The sequence below is a fragment of the Amblyomma maculatum genome, chromosome 5, assembly GCF_055883805.1.
Source record: "Amblyomma maculatum isolate TAMU_Amacu chromosome 5, ASM5588380v1, whole genome shotgun sequence".
Taxonomy (NCBI): domain Eukaryota; kingdom Metazoa; phylum Arthropoda; class Arachnida; order Ixodida; family Ixodidae; genus Amblyomma; species Amblyomma maculatum.
Genome location: NC_139348.1, coordinates 135,550,569 through 135,570,859, shown reverse-complemented (window position 1 = coordinate 135,570,859; position 20,291 = coordinate 135,550,569). Strand labels below are relative to the sequence as shown.

The window sequence follows — 20,291 nt, the reverse complement described above, 5'->3', positions numbered from 1 at the left end:
GCTATCCTAGTGACACAACGTAGTGCTTGTAACAGTGTGCTTGTAATAACTTCGCTCACCGCACAGACTTCAAAGCGACCCTGCGCTTTTCAGCTCATGTCGCCTTCGCAGAAAGTCACAGGTGCATTTCCGTGAGCTCCATTGTCCCATTGCAGCAGCTGGTCAACTCGACGAACTGAGCGTGAATTTGCATAACGACGTTACGAGGTTGAAACGATTGAAACAAACGCCACTGTGGACAGCGTCTGCTGCTTAATCATGGATGTTGCGACACACCACGTTTGCTGGTCGGGACGGGAAGTTTAAAACTAGAGCTGCTTTCGTATGTGAACAACATTTCCAAACTTTAAAGTACAATAAACAAAGGGTACTTATATTAAAGCAAAATTTCTCGTGAATGTTATTGCGAAAACAGCATGGTAAAATTTTAGTAGTGGCTTGCTGTACGTGCAGGTTGTATAATAAAACGATGATGCGCCTTGCCTCAATCTGCATTCGACTTATGGCGGCTGTGTTGCGGTGTTTGAAATCGCGTGGTACCTGTGGCTAATCGTCGCACAGGTGTTTAGTAATTAAGGGTCTGCAACCATGTCACCTGCTATTGAGCACATAGATAAATGGGACGCTGTCTTTGACCTGCTACTCTTCCGGCAGCTCAAGGATGACGTGGATGACACGCTAGTTCAGAAACTCATCAGCTTTGTCGATGCCAGCGTACAAAACGACGCAGGTACGATGTCGTCGCAAGTGACTCAAGTGGCGTAAACTGTGTGTCCTGTGATTTTTAAAGCTACAGCGTTAAAGGCCCCGTTCTGTAGAAAATCCGGTGTTGTCAGCGTTGTAAGCGAAAAATCGCTGGGATGGGTTGTGTGTCGCAAAATTGAGGGAGCTACCAGCTCGGGTGGTTCACTTGTTGAGATGGGAGAGTGGGATAGAAACCAACCTTCCAGGGTTTCTGGACACCGAAACAGGCGCGCTAATCCTAGGCAATGCAGGCACGTTTCTTCGCACGGCTGTCAGGCAGTCGCCTACGACCGGTAGCAGGATAACGCGGAAGCTTAGCATTGTATGCTAATAATAATGCGCGAGATATTGGTAGTTAAGCGAGCAGGGGTCGAATTACGCTTCAGTTACGTAACGTCACAAAAACTCACAAACTGACTAATCCGCCGGTCTGAATCGAGCAATAGAAGCGCGGCTAGCCGATCGGTTTGTGACAAGTGTGTTACAGTTTTGTGAGGTAACTGGAGCGTAATTCGGCCCCAGAAGCTACATGTATGCGATGCATGTACACGAACGAGGAACCACAAGGGAAATCGCAGGTTTTGGGGGCCATTAACGCTGTTGCGTCATACCCTTAAAGGTGAAGCTTAAATGTGTCCTATAATTTTCTTATTAGTTGCTGTAGAACGGATAAGCCCGCCGCATATGGCATTCTGCTACTGATCACGAGGTCGCAGGTTCGATAGCGGTTGCAACAGAAACGCTGCAATAGAGGCACTTCGCCTTCATTGCAAGAAAAGAAATTTTGTTGTAAGGCTAATCCCTCCAATTCTAGTTATTTCATAGGTGCACATTGTGCAGTGGTATGAATGGTCACATATTTGCGACCTTAGTACTGTCATTCTGCCATTTCAATGCGAAAACATATGACCCATTAGCAACGAAAACCGGTGTGCTCCGGGGTGTGGATATATGGTCACAGAAATTCAAGAACAGATCAGAACTATTCGAATGGACACCATATTGGCTACTGTAATTAAAAGGAAAGTAATTGCGGCTGCAAAAGAAATTTAGTTAAGTTGGCAATCAATACCAGGACCTTCGGATTTCGAAACAGGCACGCTGCCCACAGGCCACAAAGGCTAATCGCTGGTTCATGCTGAATAAAGGTGGACCGGATGAATGCGCAATGCAATCAGTAGTAGTGATAGCTAGTGATAGTGACGTTAGTTAGTACTGGAGTTATGGCATTTGTTCTTTTTTCGTTGGTCAGAGCGATGCTTTGAAATGACACTCAAAGTCTTTAATCATCAAAGACTCAGTATGGTGCAGAATTGGCCATAAATTTTTTTGTATATTTAAACTCGCATTCATTCATTGGTGCTTAGCAATTGGAGGTGTTGTTTGCTTCAACACCCACTTCAGTTGAAATAAGAATTGTGAATTACTGACCCCTCTTTTGCGTCCACTTCGCAAATCAACTTTTGACCCCATGCAACTTATCTGTTCTGCCTAATTTCCTTCCCCCCCTCCCCCCTCCCAAGGCCGCAGAAGGGAACAAAACGCTGTTTATTCTGCTTCCTGCTTGCTCTCTGTCACTGTAAAATGTCATAAGTGAGAGCTGAATTGAAATTTCACAGAATTTGGCACGGAGCTGTGGAATACCTGTGGCATCCTGCCCAAGCTGGAGAAAGCAGTGGCAGTACCAAGAACTTCCGAGTCACTCTGCTTTGCCCTTCACCTCATTGCGGCCTTTGGGAAGCTTGAACCACTGTTTGCATCACTCCGCAACAACTCACGTGTGCTGAAGGCTCTGAACAGGCTCGTCGACAATCCCAATGCCAGTGAACGAGCTGCCTATCTGGAAGCTGTGATCTCTTTCCTCTCTCACAATTCTGGGCAGAGCTGGTGTGTAGAAACTGGTTAGTCTTTTTTTTTATGTTAGTAAACTGTGACTGAACTATTTATGGGATGTTCTAATCAGTAATTAATATAATAAACAATATGTCAAGTAGAAATTTTGACAGGCTATTCGACTGTCCCTGATGTTTAGAAGTAGCATTTGCAGGGCTGACACGATGACAGATGTCATCATTTGAAGCATACTTTCGGTGATGCCCGCCAAGGCACGAAGCACAAAAGCTCCGGGCTTATTATGTTTGATTAGACAGTCTTCGAACCTTTATAGCCTCTCGCCCAACCGTGTGTTCATATGTTCTGGTGGTGAGTCACTGACGTTTAAAAGCTAGCTTTATAAGTGTCATGGCAAGATGTTCTTTACACACTGTTTAAAATGTGAGCTGGTTTGTTAATGATGTCCTGGTAATTTCAAACCACAATAATTGCTTGCATCAAAACAGTTCTTATTTTGAGATTGTACATTTTGCCCCTCTTTAGTATGGAATCACAGGCATTAATTTAGTTAGCAGCATTGCATTTCCTCAGGCTGAGACAGGCATACTGTCAAGCTTAACAGAAGGCTAGAGTGCTCATAGATGTCTCACTTGTTCCACAAATAATGGACATTGACAGGTCATGCAGTCAGCACTCTTATGTCATGGTCATAATTCCCTTTCTTCAGTTACCTTCTCTAATACAAGCATGCTTTCTTGAAGCAGATGTTACCATTTGTTTTGCAAGTGAGCCTTGATTAGTGTTTTATTTTTGTTAATATGATTAAAATAGTGATGCAGCCTGATAAATGACTAGAGCGGTGCCTAAAATGGTCAGGTTTTATTAACTCCCATAATCAAGCTCAACATCTCAAGTGGTCACATCTCTGGAGTACAGCTCGATAAAGCAGTATGTTCTCCTTGTTTGGTTTCCACGAGGGCTGCTGCTTTTGTACGGGGAAAAGATGGAGACATGTCCATTTTATGTGTGGTTTTTTCTGTGAGCCATCGTCAGTTTTTAATCATAGAGCCATATCTGAAGTGTGCGTATAATTATCGTGAGTGAGGTGCTCGTGTTTTATATGAGTGTCCCTTGCTTATTCCAGGAGTCTCCTCAAAGGTACTTCAGTGCCTCCAAGACGCCAGCGTCTTTGTTCAGGGAAAGGCAGAGGCATTTTTTGTTGCCTTCCTTCAGTCTGACCTCAATGAAGGTGATAGCAGCCAAGTCACGGCCTTCCTGAACAAGGCCTTGACCGAGGAGGTACCACCAAGACAGCGGAAAAAGTTAGCATGTCTTCAATGCCTTGATACTAAGTAACAAAGCATATGGATCCACTTCAACACAACCAAATGACTTCAACGAAAAACATTTCCTAAACTCCCACTGTGCCCTTGGATTTATTTAAAGAAATGCTAGGGACAAATTTGAAGTTGGCCTATATCACATATTGTAACGCATTGACACAGGCCAACTTCAAATTGCCCTCACTTTCTCTTTAATCTGTGTTCCTTTGTGCTATTCTTGTCTTGACTGTTGTATTTTGCATGACAGTAACTTAGTCTTTGCTTCCTTTTCTTGTTAGAGCCAAGAAGTAATCCACATTATCGTACACATTCTTACCTATCTTTGTTCTGTGATGTAAGAAGGATTAGTTCACCATTTATAGTAGTTACAACTGCGCGTCACATTGTTGTCTTGCTCACTTAAAGTTGACTTTGTCAGGGTGAGTTTTGCTCAAGTGTGACCACTTTTTTACAGGTGCTTGCACATTGTTCGGTCCCTGCTTGGAAAGGATTTGACGCTCAGCAGCAGACTTTGCTCAGACTTGGACCTTCACCGACGTCTTCTCGATTCTTGTGTTACCTGGCTTTCGTCGTCAACCGATGTGGCAACTGCAGCTGCAGATGTGCTTGCCAAGCTATCGGTTTCACTGCAGTATGTAGCACAATTTTTATTCTTTCCTTTTGATGGACTGACCTTATTTACTGTGTCAGATGTCTCCACTAACCCAAGTTGTTTTATCTTGGGATAGACTAGCCATTTTTAGCATCACAAAAATAGCGGTATTTATTATATATGTCTAAAATTAACTAGCCTTTATCTTGTATTTGTGTGTTTTATGTCAGTGTGTTTTAGTTCTCTTTGCTATACTATAATGTACAGCCTTTGTCAAAGGTATAGGTCCCAAGGTTTTGCTTATGAGCCATGTAGTGGTGCTGATTTAGCATTAGTAGAGGTCCTTCCTATTGTAGAAGGTAGAACAAGAATTTCTTTACCATCAAGAAATTTGGAACACTGGAAATGCATTATACAAGCCGCACAAAGTGCCTCAAAAGCACACTCCCTGGGCTCTACACTTTTGACAGAGACTGTACATTTTCATTTTTAAAAACAGAGATAGTCAGAATATGTTAAAGCAGTTGGTGGCACTTAATTGTTTTTTAACTTGTGGATTTCGTCTGGCTTTATGCCCTCTTGAAAGCATCCAAATCCTATTGCTTGCACTGGCACTTAGAGGAGATTGTCATTATTTTGGTTTGGTTTGGTTTGTGGGGTTTAACATCCCAAAGCGACTTGGGCTATAAGAGACGCCGTAGTGGAGGGCTCCGGAAATTTTGGCCATCTGGGGTTTTTAAACGTGCACTGACATCGTACAGCACACGGGCACTTTGCTTTCCGCCTTCATCGAAAAGCGGCCGCCGTGGCCGGGATTTGATCCCGCATCCTTGGGCACAGTAGTTGAGCGCCCTAACCACTGCACCACCATGGCGGGGCTGTCGTTATTTTGCAAACAGTTACAAAAAAAGCACAGCAGGCTAATTAGATAAGTATAAATTTGTGTAAACTTATTTTTCATAAATTGCCGTAAAAATAAAATTCCACAAAATTTATGTTGTGCTTCAGCGACTTACTTGTTTCTGAAATTTCGTTTGCCGCATGTGGTAGCATAATATTCGACCTTTTTCTTTTTAACTGTGGCTACCGACATTTGGGAGTCAGCCTATATGTGGATGCGACCTATTTATAGGATGTGAGGTAGATTCAGCCAAGCTGCAGGTAGTAAGCTCTTCACACTAGTGACGTTCCTTGCATGTAGGAGACATGACGCTCTATGGGTAAACAAAAAAAATTTATTCGTGTGCACATTGGCTTCCCTAGCCGAAGGTTATCAAACACACCAATCTTTTTTTTTCAGCCGATTTTCAAGCTGTGTGCTAGGCACGTGGCTGCTCTCATTCTATTTGAAACATTCAAGAACCGGCAACCTTGGCATGAGTGTAATAAAGGAGCTGTTATGTAAATTTATATGCAGTGAATTTTTTCGTAGTACAATTGCAGCTGGTTGCAACTGGTTACAACCAGGAGTTACAACGTTTGTGCTGTTTTTCTTTTTTCTTTTGTCTCCACTAGAGACGAGAGTCTCTTTCATGAGGCTCTAAATTTGCTCAGTCGGAACAAGTTGGTGTGCATCAAGTTTGTGTCAAGCTTCATTCAAGAAAGGCAAGTCTTATTCAGATCTTAACTAAAGTAGTCTGCAAAGGGATGGAAGTTTTTCTATTCAGCTTGGTCGCTGCATTTCAGAGTTAGTTTGGCTGTGCACTGCTGTGTTTAAGAATTATCAAAATTGAAGAGATTTAATTCTAGGCACAGGACACCCCTTTAAAGAAAGAAAAAGTCTCCAAGCCATAGGGTTTGCTGTTCAGGTGTGTACCATATTTGCGGCATGCTTCAAGCTGCAAACATCAGTGAAGAGAGGAGAACACTTGCCCTAGCCTTTCAAGAGCTTTGTTTTATAGTTATGCAAGCACTGCTGAAATTTTCACTATTGTAAATTTTTGAGCATGAAATGTGTGTTTTGCTGCTAGGCATCAGTACCAACAATGGCACTGATAATTAGACAATCAGATTTTAGTGAAAATAAAACTTGGATGCAGTTATCCTCCAACTGAATTTATTTTTTTCTCCATTCATCGCCAGTGCGTCCTCCTCTCACCCCTCCAAAGAACTTGAGCAGAAGATCGCAGAGGTCATAACGGGCCCCATAGTTGCCAGTGAATCTGACTCTGGAGACAAGTCGAAAGACAGGGCACTGAAATCTGCAGCTATCTGTGAGCTGAAGAAAGCAGTGACCCGCTTCTCTCACTCGGTACGTACAAAATCGGAACCTTTATCAGCATCCACCGTTAAGACTTTTTCGTTGTAATATTCCATCTAGGCGACCCATGAAATGGTGACCGACAAGGTGGCACAGTTTCTGCTGCACTCATCTGCAGCCAAGGTGACGCGAATCCTTTCGGTTGCCCTGGAGTGCTTTGCGTCAGTCGTCAGAAAGACGGGTGAGCACTGTCTTCATCCTTGGCTCTCTGCATTGGCTGCTTATTAAGTACAGGCAGCTCTGAAAGAAAAGGGAACACATCATGAGCGTTCATCCAACGATTGCTCCTCGAGTATGAGCGACAGGCACACTTCTTCCTGTTTTCTTAACAGCCTGGACATTGTGAGAACCGCAGGACATTTTCAAGTTTGAGGAAGAAGTAACAGCAGGATTGGCTCTTTCATGCAAAATGGCTGTTTCCTTTCATATTTCCCAATTTTTACATGCACCGTGCCCTTTACAGGCAAGGTCTTGTGCTGACTGTTTTCCCAGAGAAACCTTTAGTACTGAAAACATTATTTATGAAAAGATTTATGATTAAAAAGACTCGCAATCAGACTTCGACGTTTCCTCTTACAAAGTTTAAGTTGTAATCGAGTAATGCACACCCACGTTTGAGAAAATTAATTTTCGTTAAAAGCAAGGGATTGCAGTAACCAGTGCAAAAACATTGTCCTTGTTACCTGAAATAAAGCAGTCAGCTCCACCCCCCTCCCCTCCGAATAGCCGCACGTATTCACTAGACAAAATTATATGTGCGAAATTCTTTAATGACAAATAAACATCTTCTTGATGCTCACAAGAAATTTAAAGGGGACTGTATGAGTAAATATGAAATGGCATGCAAGAGACAGCAAGGACGGGAAGAAAAAGCAAACGCTGAGAACTTAATGTTCATGTCTCTTCCTCGTGTTCTTATTCTTATGTCCATCTGTAAGCATTCATTGTGCATAAAAAAGTGGATGTTGTGGACTTGTGGATTTCCAGTATGGATGTCCTCACCAAAAAATGTTTAGATTTGTGTCTTGCATGCCATTTAGTTGAGCTGTCCGCTTGAACCTTCAGTGCGCACTTTTAGGGCACAGCATATAATTTCCGGACATGTCACATTACATTCCATATTTTTCTTTAATGTTGTGCTGGCAGATCTTGTGCTGACCAACCCTGACAATTCCATATTTTTCTTTAATGTTGTGCTGGCAGATCTTGTGCTGACCAACCCTGACAAGTTGAAGGTTTATCTGGACACTCTGGCACCTTTTATTCGAGATCCAAATGTTTCCGCTCATGTGAGTAGCAACGGATATTTAAAATTTTGTTAGTACTGGTACTGTTGCTGGCCTGCAAAGGAGCACATGCGCCTTTATTGGTAGCACAGCAGGATGTTATCACATTTCCCGTTTATATAGTTTACTGCTGTTCCAGGTTGAAGTCATTGTAACCGATGTGCTTAAAAAGCAAGTGCCGCACTGCTTGGCCTCTGATTGTGTTGCTAATTATTGTGCTCTTTCAAAGTGACTAGTAGACTGATGATCTCTTGTTTCGTTTCACGTTTGCCACGTGACTGCACTTACAATGGCATTTACTGTTTGATACATGGGCGATTGACATTGTTATCTGCACTACTATTTTTATTGATGTAACTAAAGTTATCAGGAGCAGCGGAGGCTAATTATTAGTGGCTGCACGGCACTATTGTTGTCATATGGTCGTGACGTCACCTGACCAATGACATCACAGTCTAGAAGTGCACATATTACAAACCACTCATATATAGCATGTGCATCTTCCGTGATAGGTTTATTTATAAGTAGGCTCCAAGATTTGAAAGCAGAGAGCTAAATTTTTTGCGCCAATTCACGTTTTTGTTCAAGGTTATTTGTGTCCAAGTTGAGATCGACGTACATGCATGTACGTGCAGGCATTGAAGCAAGCCCTGACAATATCTGTGACGCTGTCATGCGCTGTGTTCTCAACTGCAAGCGGGAATTTCGACTGGCGGGCATGTGGCGCCCTCTGCTTCTTTGGCGAATCACTCCAGCGCCATCTGGTGTCAACAGAGCCACAGTTTGTGGAAGCTGCGCTGGACTCTTTCAGTGGGATCAGAGGTGATGTAGGTACGTAATTTCTTATACAGGTATGTAATTTTGGCAGTAAATCATGAGGTATAAGGGCAGAATTATCGAGTTTCTGAGAGATTAGCTGACTCACTCCCTCATTCATTCACTCACTCTGACTCACTTATTTATCTCTTTCTTCAAGGTCCGAACAGTGCATTAGAAATTGGAAGGCTGGCAAATAGGTGAACAATACAGTACAGGGTTGTCTAGTCATGGTGAACACACAAGGTTTTTATTCTCTTCGAAGCGCCATTGCATTTGATATTTGATGTGGTCATACTTCAAATCAAAGTTGTGCGTGCACTGGGGGGACTTGGAAGTGATGCTTTAATTGACCTGCCGCATCACTTCGATATGTGACTGGGTTGGACGCATTGGTGCTCCATAGAGAGCTGCCGCAAACTCGCATGTTCACCCTAAGAGCGGGCGACCCTGTGCATTGAAAAATAAAACAAAACAAAGAAAACATACAACTGTAGAGAAATTGGCACATAAGTGAACGAGAGTGGATTTCTTGAATTCACTAATGGGCAGAAAAGGGTCGATGCAGCTGTTGACAATTTTTGGCCTCTTATGTTCTCATCTTGATATTGCTGATTAAGAAAATTTACAATGTGCAGTTGATCACTTATTTGAATTAATGTATTGAATTGAATAATTGAATTTGAATGTTTTCGAAATGATTGAAAAATGGAATGCTTAAAAAGTATGGTACAATGTTTGCTGATGCTAAGTATTGGTGTATAAAAAACTTTAAAGCTTAAAAAGTGGAAAAAAAAACATTTCTCTGTGTGTGGAATGCTATTGCACAATACCCTTAACAGTGGAGTTCCACGGCATTTCATTGAATGCAAACAACGCATTCCGCTGAATGCCCACTGGGATGCATCAAGTTTCGGGAAGCAGCATCCGAGCATACAGATAATGTCATCGCCCAGCTGGCTATCAGCAAAAAAAATATATAAAGGAAATAAAAAAATCAAAGGGAAAAAGCATAGTCAGTGAGCGGTTGCTATCGCATCATACTCTTAAACGGCGGAGCTGAAGTGTCCTATAATTTTTCGCTGTGTTATCCAGTGTACAATATGCCATTAAAAAAATGTCCTATTTTTACAAGTTTTGCTCTGGTATCTATATTTGCTTAAGCCTCAGTTCATATTCATGAAGATTTTTTATTATGGAGTAGTAATATATACATTATAGTACTCATTGTTCAAGCTCATTTTCAAGGCTGCAGTCTATTTGCAATCAGTTGAAACTCAAGAGGCCGAAAGTTTTGTTTCTGTTACGCAGGAGTAACGGGGGCTAACATCCAGTGTGATAAAGAGCTCATTTTATACATTGAACATTGCCGGAACCTCTGCCGCCTCAAATAAATCGGCAGCTTGAATTACCGAAACCCAGATGTACAAACATGCCAACCAGACTGACTTAATTATTTCTGTCACGTTTCCATTCGTCACCAGACAGGTTGAAATTGGGTGAAGGCTCCTCAGAGTTGGCTTGTCTTGTGGATTGGCTCCAGCATTATGGATTGGCTCGGTTTGTGTGGGACAACATGCACAACAACGACGGTGGGGTGCGAGCGTCTGCCATTTCTGCGGTCGGAAAGCTGTTCGTGCAGGACTGGCTGTGGGCATACTTCCGCAGCTGCCTCTCGCTCACCGAGGTGAGTGGAAGGGAGTTCTGTGGTACCTGATTATGCAAACCTGCTACAACCATATTGGCTTTGCCTTAACGAATCTCTTTGCGAAGCTCTCCATGGCCCCTTGGTGCAAGAAACAGCATGGTTATTGGCCTTGAGTTTGAAGGCGTACATTTTTATTGATGAAATTTCAACCACCTAGGTGGGTTCTCTGCCACGTGCTGACAGTGCATAAGTCCGGGGTGCTTCTTCCCTCCCACCTTTGTTCAAGCGCAGAAAATTGTAGACGGTGCCCATGTCTCAGTGCAGGTGACATGCAGAATATATTTAAGCAATGAAGGGAAGATGCATCAGTCAATCTATGCAGGAGTAGCGAAGAACAGGTTTATCATTGATACGCACATCATTGCATCAGGGCTACCAGAGTCCTTCTGTGCGCAGAAAATGAAACACAGAAATAACACACACCCCGAGCATCGCAGAGGTTGCACCATGGGTTGTTAGCGCTACAAAACACAAGCGTCGCTTCTAGTGGCCTTGCACCTTGCATTACTGCACAGTCGAATGTTTTGGGTTACGAAAATTGGTTCGGACTTTTTGTTTCACGTAAGGCCTGGGTTGTGTCAAAAAATAACTGCTGTATAGTGAGATGTTCAAACACTTGCAAAAAGCTTCACCGAAATGCGTTTCTACAAGTTTTCCAGCCACTCTTACGAATGGGAGCAGAACCAACAATGGCTTTCGGAGGAAAAGTAGCTGCACACGCACCCCATTACTTTCTTAATAATTACTGCGTCACATTATTGTGCTGCTATGAGTGATAATAATAACCAGGCTGAGCATCAGAAGTTCGTCTTGAGGACTGCTTTCATAGTTTTAGTTTTACTCATTCCAACTGATAAATGCACGTCATTTGCGAGTGCTAATTTTTGAAACGCAACATGAATTGCATTACGTTTCATGCGTGGCTTTGGATGGTTTGTGAACTCTTTGTACACACCTGTGTGTACGTAAATACAACGTGAGCCTTGAAGCGTTGCTAGTGAGCGCATGTTACTTGTTCTAGATTTTGCTCAGCTAAATCTTCAGTTTCAGTTAATCCGCCTTTTTCACAAGGCCTCTCTCCACATGCACGTCCCTCTCCTTGTTGAAAACGAATCACCAACCCAGATGCGAATGCGCAGTTCTTGGCCTCTGTGATCGGCGCAGCTGGAGCTGATCGCGGAGGTCATGCGCAGTTTATATTGATTACAGGCATTTGCGACAGATGGTGGTAACTGTCAAGTAAGCAAATCTTCCAAGGAAGCTTTCATCCAGTAGCAGACGAATTTTCAACCACTCCCCAGAGGGCGCCACATCTTGGGAAAAAGGCTGATTGCAGAATATCATTTGTTGCGTGTATTTGCCGAATGGGCATGCTGTAGCTCTTTTGTTTGAGCAAATAATGTGGTTTTGAGCAGGCATGAAGTTGGAACATTAGGTGCTAAGTAGCAATATCCTGACTGGGACGTCTATTTAGACTCACCTTATGTTACCTTTCCATTTGTAATTGGAAAGCATTTGGTTGGAAAGTTCTTTTCAGGTTTTGATATGACATTCGCCAGGACTCATTTTGTAGCTAATAACTCTTTCAACTTGTTTGTTGATGGACATTTGCATTGCTTTCTTACAAATTTAGTAAAGATTCGGGAGCCAACTAATAGCAGGTGAGTCTGCAGCCACCATTTTGTTAATAATGGGAAGTCAGATGAACTGAGGAGCCTAACATACCTTACCACAATATTACTAACAGTTTATAGATGCTCTAACCTAGGAACGTCTAAGAAGTAACAAATAAATATTTATTTTTCGTGGCTTTCCTGTTCTTCATTTCGTCCAAGGTAAGTAATGTAAGTCAGGTAACTGCATGAGGCAAAATTTTCGAAAAGCTTTTTGTATGTTGACAAATGAACGAACTGCAATGCCAGCCTTTTAACAGCAACAAAAAAAAACTATGAAAACAAAAAGAAAAGATCAAAACAGTTACTGAATGCAGTGCAGCATTCTTATTGTTTGAGACTAAGCGTGGCATGCGATATGTACGTGCTACCTAAGTGCGTATCATGAAAAATCAGAGTGAACAGCAAGTATTGGGAGATAGGACCTGACAATGCAAGGAAGTACCTCTTACAGTAGTGGTTGTCGCATTAGCTTCTTAAGCTTGCATTCAACAGTACTAGTAACAGATAATGCCACAACCACGATGTCGTGTGTGCTATTTTAATGGGCCGCGATGGCAGGCCAATTATGGGAGCTTTCCACGTAGTATGCCTCTTACTACGTTTGGAACGGAACTCTCGAGGGAACAGCTTGCGAGGAGGTAATCACATCAAAAACAAACGCTATTTCAAACATTCCTCCTTGGAGCTACAAACAGTGCTCTCTCGCTATTTCGACAATGCATTACAACCGTGCCCCGCCGGGGTGGTGCAGTGGTAAGACGCCCGACTACTGTGCCGGAGTTCCCGGGTTCGAACCCGACCTCGGCGGCTGCGTTTCGATGGAGGCGAAACGAAGTGGCGTCCGTGTGCTGTGCGATGTCAGCGCACGTTAAAGATCCCCAGGTGGTCGAAATTACTCCGTAGCCCTCCACTACGGCTCCCCTTTCTCTCTTTCCACTTTCATTCCCACCTCCCTCCCTTCCCTTACGGCGCGGTTCGGGTGTCCACAGAGCAAGTGTGACAGTTACTGCGCCTTTCCCTTCCTGTGAACCAATTTATTTTTACAACCGCTGATCAGAGTTCAGCATGTTCTTCGTGTGTACAAGTGTGCCGTTGCACGAGCCTCTCTTGATGGCCGCTTAATCGGGCGTGGGAAGTAGGAATCAATTGCTTTCCAGGAAAACAAACTGGACTCATCAGATTTTTCTTCAAGCACATTGCATAAGCATAGGTATTGATTTTAAAGCGAGCGCAAAAAGGACTGTACTCACGATAAGCTCTATGATGTAACCGGTCATAGTGACAATTGTCTGCAGCAAGCACTTCGCGCTAATACGGGTTGAGTCAGATCGTCCCACACAGCATCGACTTCAGACACATGTCCACTTTCAAACAGTTAACCTCCTTTTTAGACTCGTTGCCGCAGAAGTAATCACCACGCTTACTGCCTCAATGGGGCAGCCGGGGAATGTGCCCTGCCTGTGATTCCTTCAGCCATCAGTAGGGGGCTTTCAGGGGCACCCCTACAGGTGGTGCACAGGGTGTATAATTAAACTGGAAAGCATGAGTAAAAAAATTTTTTCAGCGCATAAGTCTTAGGATGAACAGTCTGAATTATTGAGAAGTGCATTCTGTTCACAAATTGTCCTCGGAAAAAAAAAATGGAGTTTAATGAATTGGTTTCACTAACTGACATAGAAACAAGCATAATTTTATTAGAGGTATGCAAAAACTAATGCTCCTCATTTTTTTTCTTTCTTTTTTCTTTCTTGAATACTGCTTATTCAAAATTTATAAAATAACTAGGGGTTGGATTTTTCGGTTTTTATTTTCTGAGAATTCGGCTGACTTTTTTCGGTGTTTATTTGCAAACACAACTTTCGTTTTTTTTTTTTCGGTGAATATTATTTTCTGCTGAACAAATATAGTTTTTTTTTTGTTCGGTTAGATAAGAGGCATCCTTGTACAGTTAAATGTGAGGTATTCTGGCTTTTTTTTTCTTGCATGTTGTTTTATGCACTTTTATTTATTGCACAGTTGGTCATATATAGAGTTAAGCTGGTGGAAGAAAATGCTATTGCCATGATGAAAATTAGCGTTATGACAAAACGCATATTAAAACAAATTCACACTTTAGAAAAATCAGTAACTGAAATAAAACAAAAACAAAAAAAGGTACACGAGTTTTATGTAAGAGCACAGATGATGCAAAAGAGAAGCAAAGGCTTGCTCATGCTTGTGTCTGAGAAGTGTGGCGTGGCAAGAAACTGTCGGGCTTTGGTCTTCAAGATTTACGGGAAGCACTTGCGCTGCAAATGCTCTGGTCTGTCCTTCTCCTCAAAGTACCTGCCTTGCCGCAGGTTCCCCTCCTCGGAGGCTTGACAGGTTTGTGAGGGTCTGGAAACACAGCTGCCATTCTTTCCCCATTCGTGAGGCCATGAACAATGCCTCAAAACCCTCAACTGCTGCACTTAAACCAACGATCCCACTGTCCCACATCATGCCTCTGGATTGAACACTGTTGTAATGTTCTCCCGGTATCAAGAGTTCGCAGTGTGCATGAAAAGGTACTGACCTTTTTCAGTTTAAATCGAACCTTTCACAATGCTTTCGGCGTACCTTTATCAGTGTTTTTCGGTTTGAACCGAAAAGTCCAACCCCTAGAAATAACTAATATTACAGCCATATATCTGTTGGGCTTACATTTCTTTTACACTGTGATTTTAGTCAATTCATATGGCTTTGTGCCACCAATGTTCTGGGGCATGTAAGCCCCTCTTTGTACCAGATTTAGCGCGATAACCTTAAAGGTGCCTTTCGACAGGAAAAGTAGTGCCGACATGACTAAAATTTTTATTGTTTGAAAGCGGTAGTGGTGTAGTCATGACAGTGATATCGCTTAAAGGAATATATTGGTGGTCAAGTGGTGGACTCAGACCTGTGGCCTGTCGATTGACAATCAGACACTCTATCCCTATGCCACCAAGGCACGTTCATTCGACTAGCTTAAATAAAAAAACAGTATGTTAAGGTGATGCCTGATAGGGCACAGTAGGGGACCTTCAACTGACCTTAGGGATTTTTTATCACAATCATGTTATACTCTTGCGATGTACTTGTGTTCTCTGAATTTTTTCTTTCTGGTGTAGCCTTGGCCTCACAGTTCGAGTGACGCTCTTGTCGTTCTCAGGTGTAAGGAGAGTAGGGAAGTATAATCCGGACGAATTGGACAATCCCTTCTTCTGTTTTTAGACTGGTGTGAGTGCAGGCGTTGTTGGCAGTGTTGGGGCTGTGAAGAAAAAAAGGGGTTACAAGTATGCACGCATACCCTTGTTCATCGGGGGGGCGCTAAACCACACAGTGTGATCGATATTACATTGAAAAGCACAGTAAATTTTCGTCAGTTCGGCCTTCAAGGGAGCAAAAAAAGTGTTTGAATTGTACAAAAATTCAAATTATCAATGGCTGGAAAAGCTGCCAAAAACCGTTTGCATCACTGTGATTTTATCTACTCAACAACTGCATTTATAGTTGCCTGAATTTGAGATGAAGCCCAAGTGAGAACAATGGTTGTTCCCTGTTTCGTCAAATGCATTGCATTGTGAACATTGTTGGGAAGGTTGAAAAGGTGCTCCAAAACCGTAAATGCCTGCGCTACACTTTTTGCAGTATGACGCAATAGCAGAGGGGCCTTTTTATAAAACAGCCCTATCACGTCTTGAGGATGCTTGACTACATAGTCGCCGCGGTAAAGCATCACGGTGGAACGGGTAGTGCGGTGAAACTACGAGTGACGAGCATGCTGTTCCAGCATACTGGAAGCAGCATTTGGATGCATGCAAGGGATATATGCGTAGGCGTAAGAACAGTGTCGCGCCATCCCTGAGTAAAATAAACGTACAGTGACACCCCAATCTGTGAAATGGAAATTGTTATCTTAGTTCTACCTACAGGGTGTTGTAACACCGGCGCACAATGAGCAGCAGCAGGGACGGTGGTCAGCAGTGAACCGTTCTATTCTTGAAAAGCACGATTATATAATACCCTCGCGAACTGAGGGGGTTCGAGAAGGGGAGAGGGAGCGTTAGCGATAGCAACTCAGGCCAAAAAAAAAAAAGGTGCGAACTCAGCTGGCTTGTTGGCCCAAAAGAATACAACACAGTGTGTTGGCTGATCCTTATTATTAATCTTTGGATACTTCACCTTTAAAAAGCCAGCACACCAGAACAACTTCCAGTACACACTTTAGTTTGTTTCACAAAGGACACATTTGTTTCATTGCCCTTTTAGGAGGACGTGATCAGAGAGGTGACCTCAATGGCCATTGAAGACGTGGATGTGTTTGCCCGAAGGTCTGCAGCATCCACCCTTTGTATCTGGCTTGACCAGGATTGCCTTGGGCTGCGGTCAAAACACCCAAACGCCTTGCGAAACAGTGCATCGAAAATGCTAAGCCAAGACTTGGATGCCGAAGTTCAGCTGGCCGGACTCTCCTTGTGGAAGGTGATCCTCGAAGAAGGCCTTGACGCACAAAGCAATCGTACGGAGGCTTGTGCAAAGGTCGTGCTTACGGATGCTGATCTTGCGGGCTTTGGGGCATCCGTGAAGAAAGCAGTGGCCGCTGATGCGGACGAGCAAGTTCGTGTGGCTGCAAGAACTTTCCTATGTCAGCTTTCTGTGAAGCTGCGCGACCAGTTTTCATTTTTTCCTGTCCCTGCTGAAACAGGATCGGGAGACAGCAAAGTTCATGCCATGCTTAATGAAGGTAAGACGGCATTTAGCTTCGCACTGCCAGTATGTGGATGGTTTCTCTTTAAATTGCACCTTCTAGGTACAACGTTTTGCAAGTATATTCACCTGGACTATGTTATGTTAGTGGGAGCTTGCCGTGTGTCATATGAAGCTAAAGTTAGTACGGGCTAACCCTCACCAAAGCAAGAATAACCCAACTATTGTAAGGAGCAGCACTGTTTTGCTTAGTGAAGTAGTCTGACGTTACCTCTGCCAGTCAAAATTTACAACTCCCTCTTTGAAGGTGTATCTTGACCATTCACTCCGAGGCTTCATACTGCTCGTTAATTGCTAGCTACAGAAGCAGCAACATTTTTTGAAATGCTGATCTTTTACTTGTCAACTTTTGCCATCAAATTAAACATTAGGTGAAATGAGCTCCGGGATCTTATGTTCATATTTTATTCAGAACTTCTTGGCGATAAAGTAATGTATGTGGAGCTTAATCTTCTAAAACTGTTCTAATTAGAAGGCTGCTGGTTGATGTCTGCAATCATTTGGTGTTCTTTAACATGTGCTGGCATTATATTGCACATGAGAATGTTTGCCTCTTCTTCAAAATGCACTTGCTGTTGCCAGTTAGGACTAGTTGTAAACAGAATAGACCTTCTAAGGTTCTAGCTCATTCCAGGACTGTTTTTGCAAGCTAGGTCCTGCAACAACTCCTTTTGCATATTGCTCACATGCTCTTTATAATTATATATTGTGGGCTTTCTTTAAGAGTGTGGGATATGCTTGTGATGAGCATTTTGGTGTGCATGTCCTATCGTGCCTCCAGGAAATCCGGCTGAGCTCACCAAAAATGCAGCTAGCATGGATTGCGACGATGCTACTTTGGACACAGACCGTGCGGCGGCCGTGGAGGAGGTGCTTGACATGGCTGTTTCAGAGTGCCTTCAACGGAAGCTGAAGCTTCCCGAAGATGTCCAGAAGTCATCAGCGCCCATAGCGGCAGGGATCTCACAGTTGAGCTCTCCGGCGAGCACAGTGGACCTCTTGGCAAGTCTCTCTCCACTCAGCACACCAAAGGAGTGCAGTGTGGAACATGGGTCATATACTTTTCATGGCTGTGCTTCTCTGATTGACGATCTGTTGGCAGCAGCTGCTTCTGAACATTGCGACAGGGACTGCTACTGAATACCTACCAGAGCTTTTGCCACTATGCTGGTTTTTAGGCATGTAAATTGGCTGAACCTATGAAATCTTTAAATAAAAGGAAACCTTTATTTTACTTATGTACACAGTGACGTGTATATATCGGTGACGTATATATATATTGTGACGTATATATATATATATATATATATCGGAAGCACGCCATCATGAAGCAGATCTGTCGCCGGCCTCTTTGAAGAGCAAGAACAAGCCAGACATGCATGCGCTCAAGATTTAACCGCTCAGGCCTGTCTCGCCAAAAACAATAACGCTCATGATGCCACTTGAGCTAGACAGGGTTCACATCTTGGACCAGTCAGGTCAGCAGTGTCTTTCAATAAGCAGCAATGAATTCTTATGTTTTCCAGATAACCATCTTGGAATTAAACCTTCTTGCTCATGGGTGACTGCTGGTTTGGTCTTCTCATGGGCAACTGCCCATTTGCATGCCTGCTCTCGCTAGAAAGCTAAGCCATAAGCTTAGCCAGCCTTTATTGGCTAGGCCTCAACAGCAATTACTAGGGTGGCCCTGTATTTTCACAGGGTCGCATCGATTCATACTCGTTTTGAGCATAAAGACCACTACCTTATGACTGAAAATAGGCGATCTCCACAACTTGCATTGGCAGCGTGCAATAAAATTCACGCATTTCAATGCACTTCTTGCATACAAAGGAAGCACCTGCGTAGATAAAATTTTATCTGTGTTAACAGATACGTACTGACTGGTCATATTCAGGTCAAAAATAAATTGTTCTGTGTGAATCAGATCCTATAAGCATTTGTCCATGACTGTATATCCTTGGTACATGATAAACCGTAATTGTAATATCACATTTGCATCCAAAATAATAAAACTTATTCAATGCTCAGTGGTCTCATGCATAGCTATACTGCATTATCACAAGCTACACAGAAACCACGTCACTGAATAAAATTTTTTTTTTTCTGTTGAAAGCATGTTTTTATCAAGCTGGAAAAAGCAAAAATGTGAGGCAAGAGGTGTGTTTTAGTCAAAAATTTAGAGCCCAAACTATGTAGCAAAGCTCTTTTAGCGTTTGTAGAAGACCTGCTCGTTCGAAAGGGCATCACCAGAAACCTTATTATCAGGTGGTTTGGAACACTGGGAATGCATTGTGAGCCATATGGCGTGGCTCACATGCAAACCTCCTGGGCTCTGAACTTTTCACAAAGACTGTACAGGCAAGTGAGAAGTGTGTCTCAGCGTGACAAAACCAGTTATACTGATGCCAAAGGAAATCTGTACATAGTGCCCATGGTGTAGCATGTCTTATCACTGGTAGAGGAACCAGACTTTAGTCTCAAGCATGATGGGGTAAAGTTATCACAGCAGGCTTGCAATATCTGCTCTTACTTTTTTTATACACCATACATAGACTGGCAGACATATCTTCATATAAATGTCATGGTACACAATTCACTCGCAAGTAGGGCAAATAATTTTCGTAGTTTTTTATTGTGTTTTGCAGTATATGGAAAAGCAACAAAGTATGGCGCCATATCATTAAGTCTGTAAAGGCTGGCCATATATATATTAAGCTAAGTTGCGTGGGAGCTTTTTTACTTTGGTGCCAAAATTCTTTATTTACTCATTATTTGGATCCATCGATGTGTACATACACAGCAATTGACAATTTCGATACAAGAGGTATACGTAGTATAATACAGACTGCAGTTAAGACATGAAATAAGCTACATAGTTCCAGTAAAGTTGTCTCAAATATCGTGTCTCCAGAATGACCATCTGAAATAGCATGCTGTTTATGAGCATTCCTTGAGTAATCATGCATCTAATTCACGAGGAAAACTAGGAAAAATTTGTCATATAAATGTAATGAAGCATTGGAATCACACTCTGTGTAATAGACAGCGCTTGAGCCCTAGCGGCGCGCTCCAGTGGCGTTATTAGCAAAGTCCTTGTCGTCATCGTCCTCCGTTTCTTTTGACGCAGTCTCATTAATGGCGTTGCTCATTTTAGCGACAGCGTCTTCGGCAGGCTTAAATTCCAGCGAGTCCTCTTCGCTCGCGTCTCCCTGCGTGCTGGTATCGTCCAACGCCGCCTCCTGCGAGAGTGAAAGATTACAGTA

The 20,291-nt window shown here is 42.9% G+C and overlaps 2 protein-coding genes across 4 annotated transcripts in view; one reads left to right on the top strand and one right to left on the bottom strand.

Moving 5' to 3' along the window:
• The window catches only part of LOC146189655 (ATP-binding cassette sub-family C member 10-like), a 37,284-nt gene extending 37,005 nt beyond the window's left edge, over positions 1–279 (bottom strand). For both annotated transcript variants that reach the window (XM_084604416.1, XM_084604418.1), the window contains exon 1: positions 60–279. The gene's annotated coding sequence lies outside the window, so the exon portion shown is untranslated. The remainder of the gene's footprint in view (positions 1–59) is intronic.
• LOC146189654 (uncharacterized) lies at positions 280–19,048 on the top strand. 2 transcript variants are annotated; one of them, XM_084604419.1, is made up of 12 exons: positions 280–730; positions 2,364–2,645; positions 3,722–3,899; positions 4,375–4,551; positions 6,028–6,117; positions 6,595–6,763; positions 6,833–6,953; positions 7,976–8,061; positions 8,694–8,889; positions 10,359–10,561; positions 16,528–17,002; positions 17,807–19,048. In XM_084604419.1, exons 1-12 carry the CDS (start codon positions 589–591, stop codon positions 18,163–18,165), a joined length of 2,478 nt encoding a protein of 825 aa, XP_084460545.1. In that variant the 5' UTR covers positions 280–588; the 3' UTR covers positions 18,166–19,048. The 2 variants fall into 2 exon arrangements, with proteins under 2 accessions (XP_084460545.1, XP_084460546.1); XM_084604420.1 differs by lacking the exon at positions 2,364–2,645.
• The last annotated feature ends 1,243 nt before the right edge of the window (positions 19,049–20,291 follow it).

Bases quoted from the DNA above. Each gene is read 5' to 3' on its own strand.
- LOC146189654 (XM_084604419.1), top strand. From the start codon at position 589: ATGTCACCTGCTATTGAGCACATAGATAAATGGGACGCTGTCTTTGAC. The intron at 6,118-6,594 runs GCAAGTCTTATT...ATTCATCGCCAG, and splicing joins TCAAGCTTCATTCAAGAAAG to TGCGTCCTCCTCTCACCCCT. The intron at 17,003-17,806 runs GTAAGACGGCAT...TCGTGCCTCCAG, and splicing joins TCATGCCATGCTTAATGAAG to GAAATCCGGCTGAGCTCACC.